The sequence below is a fragment of the Mus pahari genome, chromosome 1 (assembly GCF_900095145.1).
Source record: "Mus pahari chromosome 1, PAHARI_EIJ_v1.1, whole genome shotgun sequence".
Classification (NCBI taxonomy): domain Eukaryota; kingdom Metazoa; phylum Chordata; class Mammalia; order Rodentia; family Muridae; genus Mus; species Mus pahari.
Genome location: NC_034590.1, coordinates 171,798,734 through 171,811,189, shown reverse-complemented (window position 1 = coordinate 171,811,189; position 12,456 = coordinate 171,798,734). Strand labels below are relative to the sequence as shown.

Here is a 12,456-nt window from a genome sequence, read left to right as displayed (position 1 = left end):
TGATAGATACTCCAAAACTAGTTATAGGTGGTTATGAGCAGCCTGATGTGGCTGAACTAAAGTGCTCTGCAAGATTAGTATCTCTTCAGATGTTTACATAGCTTTAAAATATTTTTAATTAGTTTTTTGGGAAAGGTTTTCCTCTGTGTAGCTTTGGTCTATAGAACTCCCTGTATAGTCTGGACTGGCCTGGAATTAACAGGGAACTGCCTGACTGCCTCCTGAGTGCTGGGATCAAAGGCGGAAGGCATAGATTCTCACCACGCTCAGGCTTTATTTATTTATTTATTAAGGTTTACTCATTCATTGACACAATATCTCAATTCACATATCCCATATTATTGTAAAATATGTAATAAACTTGCAAAAATTTATTCTTTTCCTTCTGAATTTTCTCTGAACCTTTGTGTGGTGCCAGGGATTATGGGCCCGTGTGTGTTAGAGGAGCGCTCAGTCACTGTACAGCCACAGCCCTGAACTTAATTTCCTACCAAGAGCCTAATAATTCGACGCGGTTTAAATGGCTTTCAAGCTCTAAGCATGGTAATTAATCTGTGAACACTACATTTGTAAGGTAGCAATAAAAGTCTTGGCTTGCAATAAGCCATTTCTTCACCAATACACATTTCTGATATTTGTTTGTGACGTGAGCTGTATGTAAAAATCGATGACACTCGCGTACTTTCAAACATACAAGCCAGGTATCTATGTCCCTGGGTCTTCTACTCATAGGAGATGGCTCTGTCCCTACTTCCCTTCTTTCGGAATCCTTGAGACACTAACCCTACAAGGATACCAAATAACTCTGTTTATTATTCGTTTGTTCCCTCCCCTTCCTTGTCAATCAAGTGACTGATGACCTATTTCTTAGCGATGAGCACCACTGGCCAGCGACACAGGCTCAGCACTTCCGTTCAGTATTTTCAACCTTTCCAGGAGAGGTCCCGGCAGAGCCGACGCGACCTTAACGCGGCCTGCTTCCGCGCACGTTATTTGGCAATGACTGTGTAGACACTGCCTTTTCTCGTCGCAGATCTGACCGCAAATTAGCCCTAACCCACCCCATGTCCTCGGGGGCAGAGGTGGTCGGAGAAAACTGCCCCGAAGGTTCCCTCCCGCGACCAGAGAACAGAACAGCTCGCGCTGCTGGGCACCCAGCGCCACGTCAGCCCGCGCTCGAGACGCCAGCGCGCCTGCGCGCGGGGAAAGGCGGAACATGCGCAAAGGCCCGCCTCCTACATCCGGGGCTCGGGCGGCGGCGCTGCCGCCGCGAGGGAATCACGTGGCTCCTTCCTTTCCGTCTCTGGCCGGCTGGGCGCGGGCGACTGCTGGCGAGGCGCGTGGAAGCTCGCGCTAGTTCCCCTCCGCCTTCTCTCCCGGTCCAGGCCACCAGGGAGTTCGCTGACGCCGGGTGAACTGAGCGTACCGCCAAGATGCCGGCCTATTTCCAGAGGCCGGAAAATGCCCTCAAGCGCGCCAACGGTGAGTAAGGCAGCGGGTCGCGCCGCGCAGGGCCGGCCCGAGGCCTGGGAGTTCGAGGGCCCCCGCCTGCTGCCCGCAGCCCGGGCTGTGGAGGCCAGTGGTCACGGCCGCCGCCACCCGGCCGCGTCTGCGCACGGCCTCCCTACTCAATCGGGCCGCGGCGGAAGGCGCGGATCAGGAACCGTCGCTCCGGTGTGTGTTGAGTGGCTGCCGCCCGAGGCTTGCGTCGCGGAGCCACGGCCCGCGGGTCAGGACTCTCGGGTCTTGCGATCCTTCGCTACGATCGGCCGCCTGCTGGCTTTTCAAACCCGCGGGCTGCTTGGGAAGCCCCGCGCTCCCTGCCGCCATCTGGGAGTGCCGGGAGGAGGAAACATGGCTCCCTCCCGGGGACAATGCACGCGAGAACCTCGGCTCCACCTCCCGCCGGGGTCGGGAGCCGGCTAGTCTACCTTCACTCCACCTCTCCGGCACGTCTGGTTCCAGATCCCACGCGGAGGCCTTCTGGGTCAGGGTCTACTTCCCTCACTACTAGTTTGCACTTCAGGCCTCTGCTCCATTAACTTGTTTCCTCTGGTGTTTCCCCCACCCAACCCCCCGAATTAATGAGGGTCATTTCGAATCAAGTAAAGTTAATATTCTTTAGGGATTTAAAAATGATCTCCCCAGTAGAAAGAGTGATTTCCCCAAGGTCACTTGGGAGTGTCAGGAAACTAAGACCAAGGCAAGGTCTCTTGATATCCAGATCAGCTTTTTGGTTTTTTTGTTTGTTTTTTTCTTCCACCACAGAGCCACTGAGTGCTATTTCTATTTCCATACGTGTGCTTAATTAAGCCTGGTGCTTGCAGGAAAGACTTGTCCGGACCTCTGACATTGTGTGGTGGAAAACTCGTATGCACATATCTGATCTGACCTTTAAAAATTGCTTTTTATTTTTTAAAATAAAACCTGATAATTTAGTATCTGTGCCCTTTTCAACCCCTCCAGTCCAAACAGATAAACCATGTATATTGCAGGTTTTTGTTTGGCAAGCTTGTTAGAAGTGGAAGTTTCATTTTCTGGAAAGGCCATTTGAGTCAAAACTTATAAAAGAATACTGGTGATAATTTTTGGGAATGAAGATGTGTTGGTTACATACTTTAATATTTTTTGTGGTTAGGAAGCAGTCTGGAATAGAATAATAATGCACCGTGGGTCACCTAATATCTCTAGCACTAATTTATTATTGAAAATAGAGCTGTAGCTAATTTAGGACTTTTGATGTTTTGAAACTTAGAATTACATTGTGCTGTAGAAAATGGAATTGGATAGATTTACTAGGTATAGCTATTATATATGTTTAAGCTGTAACATTTAGCAGCAGTTACTTTTCCCCATAGTAGTGCACTACAGTCTTTGGCCTACATAGTAACATGCTGACCATATCTGTCTCCTGTTTGGAATCTTCATGTTAACTTGGTTAATATTCCAGTAACGTTTTAAAGTAGAAAGGTTACATAATGTGTTCTAATTTCTTTTCACAGTTTCTAAGTTGTCTTGATTAATGTTGAGTAAGCTGGGGAGAATATCAGCAAAGTAGGCTAGTACTTTGTGGTACTGTGTGGCTAATTTTGGTCTTGTTGGTGTATTTTCCCTAAGGCCTGTATTGACTTCTTGCTGCAGCCCCATTACAGAAACTAATGTAGTAGTAGCAAGTAGTGGTGCCTTAGCTTTCAAGGGACTTGACACGAGCAGGTTGTCTATCTCACATGGCACTGTTTATAGAACAAGTAGATGATAAAATGGGTTTTCACTTTTAAGAAATGTTTACCTAAATGTTTTATCTATAGCATTTTGTAGCCCCAGGGATATTTAGAGCTAATCTGTTGCATCATTTTAATAAATAAACTAGACCTTCAAGCCATTCTAATTGGTAATTTGGAGGTGGGAAAGTGTCAAAGCCTTTTACACTCACACTCTACAACTCCTGCCTTAAAAGGTAATACTGTTATGAAACCCCACAACTGAGAAGTAACATTATAGCTTAGATACTTAATTTGAAGGAATTAGTGAAAAATGAAGGATTGATATGAACCTTTTATTTATTGGTAGATACATGGTTTCAGTCATACTAAGGAGAAAGGCAGAGTGCTATTTTTCTAATAATATAATTCTGGATTTCAGTTTATAGACCTTAATCTTGAAATCATCTAAGGGTTGAAATAATTCTTTCTAGCTGCAGAAGCCTTCACAGCCATGGTCATCATAAAGAGTTTGTTCCAATTTCAGTCTATTGTCTATTTTCCCTCTTTTTCTTCTGGGGGGAGGGTTAAGGGGTGTTCTGTGCCTTCCAAGTGCTGAAGTTAAAGGCACGCTCCATCACACAAGCAAATGTTTGATATTCAAGTGAGCTTCTTTTAGCTTATTTGAAACTTTCAAAGCTAGATTTTTGGGCTTGGACTTTGGTCCATCATTAAGAAAACAACTCTTAAATCTGTCATTAAAGGTTTATTTACTTTTGTACTTTTTTTTTTTTTTTTTTGAGGCAGAGCCTTATTAGGTAGCCCAGGTTGTCAAATTTGATCTCATTGCTTCAGTCGATTCAACCATATCAAGCTTCTAAGCAAGAATTTAAAAGTGATAGTAAGAAATCCCACTTTGTGGGCAAAAAACTGGGTTTGATTGCCAGCACACACAGTGGCTTAAAACCAACTTAAATCCAGTTGGAAGGGGATCCATTCTCTTCTGACATCCAAAGGGTGGTACATATAAGCAAAAAACTCATACACATGAAGTAAAAAAAAAATCTAGTATTTTTTTAAAGTAAAGAAATCTCATGCCCATTTAAAAATTACACATTGGGAAAGTGGATTATTCTTATATTTCCGGTGTTTTGTATTTTTTTTTTCATGGGTTTAGTCCTTAACTTTAACTTGATTTGTATTGCAAGCACTAGGTAATAGCTTAAAGTTTAAATCCTTAGTGTAAAATTGGGGATTAGGTGTAATGTCATTTTAATGTTGCTGTTACAATTTTTCTTTTAATTTTATGGTATGATTGCTTTGCCTGTATGTATGTCTATCACTATATGCTTACTATCACTATATACTTATCACTATATACTTAGAGGTCAGAAGAGGCTGTCAGGAAATATCCCCTGGAACTCAGGATTCAGGAGTTATTGATGATGTGAACATCCATGTAGGTGCTGCGTATAGGACCCAGGTCCTTGAAGAATAGCCAGTGTTCTAAATTGCTGAGCTATCCTGCTTTTACTGTTAAATGCATTTACTAATTTTTTTTTTTTGTGGATAGGGACTTTTGGTTAAATGCTTTGAAAAACGCCTAAAGTAACATGGAAAACTAACCTTAGGCACACTTCGAGGAAGGGGGTAGTACTTAAAACAGGAAGGCATTTTTGTTCCAATATAGTATCTAGTGTTCTGTGTGTCACTTAGATTGGGCTTAGTAAGTTTTTCATGGGTGACAGGGTGGCCCAAGTGAAAATAGTCTTTCCTCACACATAACATTGAGGAGTTTGTATTTGATTGCATGTGAGTACTATTTGATATAAGGGGTCGGGTTAGGGTTGTGTCAGGGTCGTGTCTTGGCCTGGCACACTGGAGGCAAGCCCCTGGGTTTGGTCTCCAGCACTGGAGGACAAACCATTGCTGATAAATATGATGAGTTAGAATATTTTGTAAAGCTGTTTAATATGGTATGTTTGGTATGCTATGTTTTTTGGTTAGTAGTTTGGTATGTGATTTGTTTAGGTATAAACTTAGTATATGGGAGAATTGAAGCAATATTGTTTCACTGGAAGAACTGGGAAGCACCATTCCTGAAACCAGAGTCATTAAACCTGTAGATCTAGTAAGCTTCTAAATAATAAACTTTTATAGGCCTTTTATGTGTATGAATGTTCGCTTGTATGTGTGTTCATGCACCGTGTGTGTCTGATGTCCACAGAGATCAGAAAGAGGGCATCAGAGTCCTGGGATGGTGATGAGCCACAATGTGGGTACTGGAGGCAGAGCTTGGACCCTCTGAAAGAGGAATAAAGTGCTCTTAGACCACCTCTCCAGCCTCAATTCTGTTATTTTTTTTTTAATGGTACTGGAATTCAACCCAAGATTTCTAACATGCTTGTTTTAAACTAGAGCTTCTCCACTCAATTCAGGTTTATCCTTTGAAAAAAAGAATTGTTCGAGATATTATCTTTTTTTAAGGGGGTGGTGGAGACAGGGTTTTATTGTGTAGACCAGGCTGGTTGACCTCACACTTAGGTTTGCCTGCCTGAGCCTCTCTGCTGGATTAAAGAGGTGGGTCACTACCTCTGGCTCCAAGATTCCTTTTTTTTTTTAAAGATTGATTTCATGTATATGAGTACACTTTAGCTATCTGGAGACGTACCAGAAAAGGACATTGGATCCCATTACAGATGGTTGTGAGTGCCATGTCATTGCTGGGAAATAAACTACCACTCTTAATTACTAAATTTAAAAGTGAATCTAACCAGTTGGCTAGATTAAATATTTTCTACTATTTGTACAAAGGGGGAAAGGGACAAAAATATAAGATGAACATTTTTTTTTTTTTTTAAGATTTATTTATTTATTATATGTAAGTACACTGTAGCTGTCTTCAGACACTCCAGAAGAGGGCGTCAGATCTTGTTACGGATGGTTATGAGCCACCATGTGGTTGCTGGGATTTGAACTCCAGACCTTCGGAAGAGCAGTCAGGTGCTCTTACCCACTGAGCCATCTCACCAGCCCCCAAGATGAACATTTTTAATGTAGAGTCTCTTCTGTTGACTGATTTGAAAAGGTGCTACATATGGCAGCTAGACTTAGAAATCTAGTTATTACACACAATGTTCCCCACCCCCTTTTAAAGAATTTTTACTTTATTTATATGAGTACACTGTAGCTGTCTTCAGACACACCAGAAGAGGGCATCAGATCCCATTGAATTGAACTCAGGACCTCTGGAAGAGCAGTCAGTGCTCTTAACTGCTGAGCCATCTCCCCAGCCCACACACGATGCTTTCAGTCAAGCTCAGAAAGTCGAAGTTACTTTGTCCTATAGTCTTTATTTTTTAAAAATCTTAATTTAAATTTTATAGGACAATTTTCAGCTTCACAGAATCATTCAAAGATAACACAGAGTTTTCACCATATCCAGTTGTTTCCATTAGTGAACATATAAAATCTGTTATGTCTTTTACAAGTAAGGAGCCATCAACCGAAGTTATTTATTTATTTATTTATTTATTTATTTATTTATTTATTTATTTATTTAGGAAAGGTAGGATCTTAACTTTGTAGCCCTGGAACTCACTAAGTAGATCTGGCCAGCCTCCAACTCACAGATTTGCCTGTGTTTACTGTGTATCAGTTCCCCTGTATTCCCTATTATGCACTAGGATCCTATCCATATACCACATCACATTTAGTTCATTGTCTTCATTGTCATAGTGTGTCAGACTATACTAGTTTTTTTTTCCATCTATTATCACAGATTTGAGAACTCTTAAATTTTGTAGAATGTCCTTTATTTTAATCTACTTGTGTAGCAAGATAACACATCCTGAGTACTTTACCAAAACCAAGAATGTATTTCTCTTATTTCTGATTGCTAAAAAAAAAAAAATCCATGATAAGGTAGCAGGTTCAGTATCTAGTGAGAACTGGATGGCTTGTTACTGTTTCATCAGGAGGAGATTAATAATGTTCCCTTGCCTGATAAGAGAGAACAAAAAGGAAGCTATCAAATATCTAGTATAAAAGCTACTTGTTGCATTTAGAGGTAGAACTCTTTGATCCAGTCACCTCTTTAAAGGCCAACTCCTAATGGTATTTAGTTAGGGAGTATGTGTCAATCCAGTTTTGGAGGATACTTAAAACATTTAGACCACTGAATCTTAATCAGTATTTCTCTTGATAATTGTTTGAAAAGTACTAGCTTAGCCCGGCGTGGTGGCGCATGCCTTTAATCCCAGCACTCGGGAGGCAGAGGCAGGTGGATTTCTGAGTTCGAGGCCAGCCTGGTCTACAAAGTGAGTTCCAGGACAGCCAGGGCTAAACAGAGAAACCCTGTCTCGAAAAACAAACAAACAAACAAACAAACAAAAAAAAAAGAAAAGTACTAGCTTTATTTTTCCATCAAGTCTCTGTTTTTCTGTGTAGCCCTGGTTATTTTGAAACTTTTCGAAGGGTTTTGTTTGTTTAATACATCTGAAAAGAGTTCATACACAAAGAGTTGAGACACAAGAAAGCATCGGTTCAGCACTAAGGAATCTACAAGATCAGGACTGGGGAAGCAGATTACCTAAACATTTTTAAAAACTGGAACCTACAAACAAAATAATCTGAAAGTCTATTAACACAAAGAATCATGAGACTCTCGACATTTTTCTTGAGATAGCTTCAGCCAGTTGTTCAAAGGTTCCTCATAGGTGTGGAAGAAAAAAGGGGACAGCCCTGACTGGTCCCCATGTTGCCTAAAAGTATGCTCCTCACTCCACATGCTCATAGCTTCTTAATAAAGCAGGCCTGTAACCTCATCACCTGAAAGGAGATTGCAATCATCAGTAATGATGTTTCCTAATATCATCCTGTAAGGAACTCTATGTACCAGGTCTTCAGCTGAGTTTAGGAACACTACACAGTGAGTTATAAATCTTGCTAAGCGTATAAGAAAATGACTGACAGGGGCAAAGAACTTTTTTTAATTAGGAACTCAATCCATTTGTATTTCAAAGGTGTAATACTTTTATCAATGAAAGAAGTTAGAAATTATCCCCCTCCTCAAATCAGCAAATGGCAAACAAATACCCTTGAAAGTCACAGTCAACATATAGAGTGCATCCTAGAAAGAGGGGAGAGACAGCTTCTACCCACCTTCATGGATGAGTAAAAGTCATTTTTTAGATCAGGCTGGTTTTGAACTAAGATACATTTGCCTATGCCTCCCAAGTGCTGGGACTGAAGGCATGTGCCACTTACCAACCAGCAAAGCTAATTTTAAAAAAATTTCTGGGGCTAGGTACATGGTTTAGTAGTTAAAAATACTTGCTGCTCTTTAGGACTGTAGTTCTGTAACTCTTAGTTCCAAGGGTCCAACACCCATGGAGCACAAAACACACACATGCACATAAGGTAAAATTAATAAGTCTTTAAAAAGACAGGTTTAAAAAAAACTTTTTACCATACTTCACTATGAACTTTTTCCTTTCTTTGTGTGTAGCTCTAGTTCTCCCGAGTCTCTGTAGATGGGGTTGGTTCCAAATTTAGAGATACACCTGCTTCTGCTTCTGGAGTGCTAGGATTAAAGGTGTATGTGATGCTAAGTTCAGAAGCTCCTTTTACCTTTTAAAAGTTTATTTTTGAGATGTGCTACATGAAGATGCACTGGTTTGACCCCTCTACTCAAAAGAAAAAGGGTGTGCATGCATGCATGCTGTGTGAAATGTTGAAAGAGGCCAGGAAAAGGTATTGTATCCCCCTGGAGCTGAAACAGGCAGTTAAGCTGCTTGATTGTGGGTGCTAGGACTTGGATAATTGAGCCATTTTCTCCAGATTCATGACACACCCCCCCCCTTTTTTAAAGTTTGTCTTTCTTTGGTATGTGAATATGTGACTATTTACATGATAGTGGATGGACCGTCACAGCTTCAAACTCACATCTATATTCAGTGGGGTCCCAAACAAAATCTTAGCAAACTATTTTGTAGATGGTTGTAAACTTTTTGTGGAAACATAGGTAAGGAAATACCAACTGACAAAGTTGGAGCACTTACTATGCAGTTGTAACACTTGTAAACACTTCACTAAATTCCTTGAAAATGGATGAAATGCAAGTTTCTGAAATAAATTTAAATGTAGTCAACTAGTCTAAAAGTAGATAGAAAAAACAATCTACTTTCATAAAATAATATATCAGAAATTTAATCTGCTACAGAGTGATGCAGTCATACTTGAACTTTTACTATGGGAGATTCTCCCATCCATGATTTCAGTTTCTGGAATTTTAAAAATCACTGAGTCCCTCTACATAAACGCAGTATTTTCAGGTTAATCATTTCATCATTATACATTGATAATAGTTGGGAACTAGTCAGAAAATTAAAGCAAACAGTAAAGACGCAAGATTTTTAAAAGTTCTTTTACGTTAATTTGTAGAAGTGACGGGGTATGCACAATCTTCTGTGTGCATATGGAAACCAGGGGACAATTTTTAAGAGTGGGTTCTATTAACGTGGGTTTCAGGATCAGGCTTGGCAGCAAGAATCTTTACCTATTGATTGAGTCATTTTCCTTGGTTGGTCATTTAGATTTTTATATAGTATGTACAGCTAATTTTAATTCGTTTTTCTTTTTTTCCCCAGAATTTCTTGAGGTTGGCAAAAAGCAGCCTGCCCTGGATGTTCTTTATGATGTAATGAAAAGTAAGAAGCACAGAACATGGCAGAAGATACATGAGCCAATTATGTTGAAATACTTGGAACTGTGTGTGGATCTTCGTAAGAGCCACTTGGCTAAGGAAGGGTTATATCAATATAAGAACATATGCCAGCAGGTACAGAGAGAGTTTGTTTTTTTCAAGTGCTTTTAGTAACTTTCAGAGGCATTTACCCTTTAAATTATACATCAAAATTTGCTTAACTTTTTCTTTTTTCTTCTTTGGTTTATTGGAGAAAAATAAATTCATTATCCTTCTTGTAGGTAAACATTAAATCTTTAGAAGATGTTGTTAGGGCATATTTGAAATTAGCAGAGGAAAAAACAGAAGCTGCTAAAGAAGAGTCCCAACAAATGGTGTTAGACATAGAAGATCTGGATAATATTCAGACTCCTGAGAGGTATGTGAGTTTAAACCCTTAGTAAATACTTTGATAGTTAGCACAATGTTTCTGTTCATAGTGCACTTGTCCCATGCTCCTTTTGAAGGTAGATGATTTTTGGGGAAAAAACTGCTTATCTTTAAAGTCTGAAGTTGATATACTTCAGGAATCATGTAAACAATATTTAAAATTTATTCCTTGAGGTAGAACATGCATTAAAATTTAGACAATTATAATATAGGTTGAGACTTTGGGTACAGATGATGAGGGACAGCTTGATAGTGTATATGAGATTCTGTATGTGGTCATTGTTGGTTTGGAATTTCTGATCATAGCAAAGTCATCTAAAATAGTTTTCAAATGCATTTTTCTTTGTAGTGTTCTCTTAAGTGCAGTAAGTGGGGAAGATACTCAGGATCGTACTGACAGATTGCTACTGACTCCCTGGGTCAAGTTCCTATGGGAATCATACAGGCAGTGTTTGGACCTTCTTCGAAACAATTCTAGAGTAGAGCGCCTTTACCATGATATCGCCCAACAAGGTAAAATGACAGCGTAAAATGTAAATAAACTGATTTGAAAAGTTGACTTTAGAATTTTGTAGAGTAACTTTCAGTTCTCTATACTATTTAAAAATAGAACTAGTTTATTATCCTTAGTAAAATGAGATTGACATTTATTAGATAAGTAGCTGAAGAAGATATTTGTCTTTACAGTTAATATATTTCCACCGACTTTTGAAACCCTTTTCTGCTTTTAAAGTAATAGCCTCCATTATGGTATTTTAATGTTATAATTCATTCCTGATCATCACCCTCCCTTCTCCATTGTCAACGCCTTGCTTTCTCTGTGTCTCCCCACCAAATGCCAGATACTCCTTCCTCTTGGTTCCATGTCCCATGTATTGCATGCTCCCCATATCCCCAATCTCTTACCTCTCCATTTTTTGGATAGCCTTACATATTTAGATTTATTTTAGGGGAAGACATGCTTCTCTGTAAGTCCTCACTATCCTGGCATTCACTTTTAGGCCAGGGTGGCCTTGATCTCAAAAATCTGCCTCTTTCTGCTTTCTGTGTGTTGGGATTAAAGGCAAGCACCAATATGCCCATTGTATTTGTTTTTTTCCTTTTTGTTCTTACACAGTAGTACTTTGACCACTTCCTACTTTGTTGCCTCTCAGCATACACTTACCTCTAAAGGACTAGATTGACAGCAGTTTTTTTTTTTTTTTAAGATTTACTTATTTTATGTATATGAGTACATTGTAACCAGAGGGGAGGGTATCAGATCTCATTTACAGATGGTTGCGAGCCACCATGTTATTGCTGGGAATTGAATTCAGGACCCCTGTAAGAGTAGTCTGTATTCCTGATAGCATTCTTTGCTCCAGTGAAAGTAGGTTTGTAACTGAGTGACTTGACTTTTTTTTTTTCTTCCTGTGTTTTTTTTTTTTTTTTTTTTTTTTTGGTTTTTCGAGACAGGGTTTCTCTGTGTAGCCCTGGCTGTCCTGGAACTCACTCACTCTGTAGACCAGGCTGGCCTTGAACTCAGAAATCCGCCTGCCTCTGCCTCCCAAGTGCTGGGATGCCACCACACCCGGCCCTTTCTTCCTGTTTTTTATACTTACAAGCTTGCATTGCCAGTCTTAAGAGATGATTACTCTCTTAATTTATTTCTTTTTGTCTATCTTGTTTTCCTATGTAGTTTAGGCTTGGTTAGTCTTAATCTCCAATTCTCTGTCTCTCAGGTGCTGAGGAGTACAGGCACACATCTATCACACCTGGCTTATAATTTCTTTATGTGTTGGTAACTTTCAACCAAGACTGTTTTAGTAGGAATATTAGAACCTCTATGTGTATGCCATATGTGAATATTCATGTCCTCAAGCAAACTTGGGCCTTTTCTGATTTGATAAAAATACTGAGTTGAGGTTAAATCAAATTGTTTTAGATTTATTGAATTAGAAATACTATTTGTACATTATGTAAGTTCTTTGTATTTCAGCCTACAAGTTTTTGTTCTTTAGGTCTTTAAAGGTGAGTTGTAAGTTTACTTTGAATTACTTTAATTTTTTGTGTGAGGGTGTTTTGACTGTGACTATGTCTGTGTACTGTGTGCATGCCTGGTGCCTGCAGAGGCCAGAAGAG

At 39.9% G+C, this 12,456-nt stretch overlaps 1 protein-coding gene across 2 annotated transcripts in view; it reads left to right on the top strand.

Moving 5' to 3' along the window:
* Positions 1-1,257: 1,257 nt before the first annotated feature.
* Eif3a (eukaryotic translation initiation factor 3 subunit A) overlaps positions 1,258-12,456 on the top strand; it is a 30,292-nt gene continuing 19,093 nt past the window's right edge. The window contains exons 1-4 of one of the 2 annotated variants that reach the window (XM_021221314.2): positions 1,258-1,482; positions 9,851-10,041; positions 10,188-10,324; positions 10,685-10,848. In XM_021221314.2, the coding sequence (XP_021076973.1) occupies positions 1,434-1,482; positions 9,851-10,041; positions 10,188-10,324; positions 10,685-10,848 (541 nt within the window). In that variant the 5' untranslated portion in view covers positions 1,258-1,433. The remainder of the gene's footprint in view (positions 1,483-9,850; positions 10,042-10,187; positions 10,325-10,684; positions 10,849-12,456) is intronic. The other variant, XM_029534960.1, reaches the window with a different exon arrangement.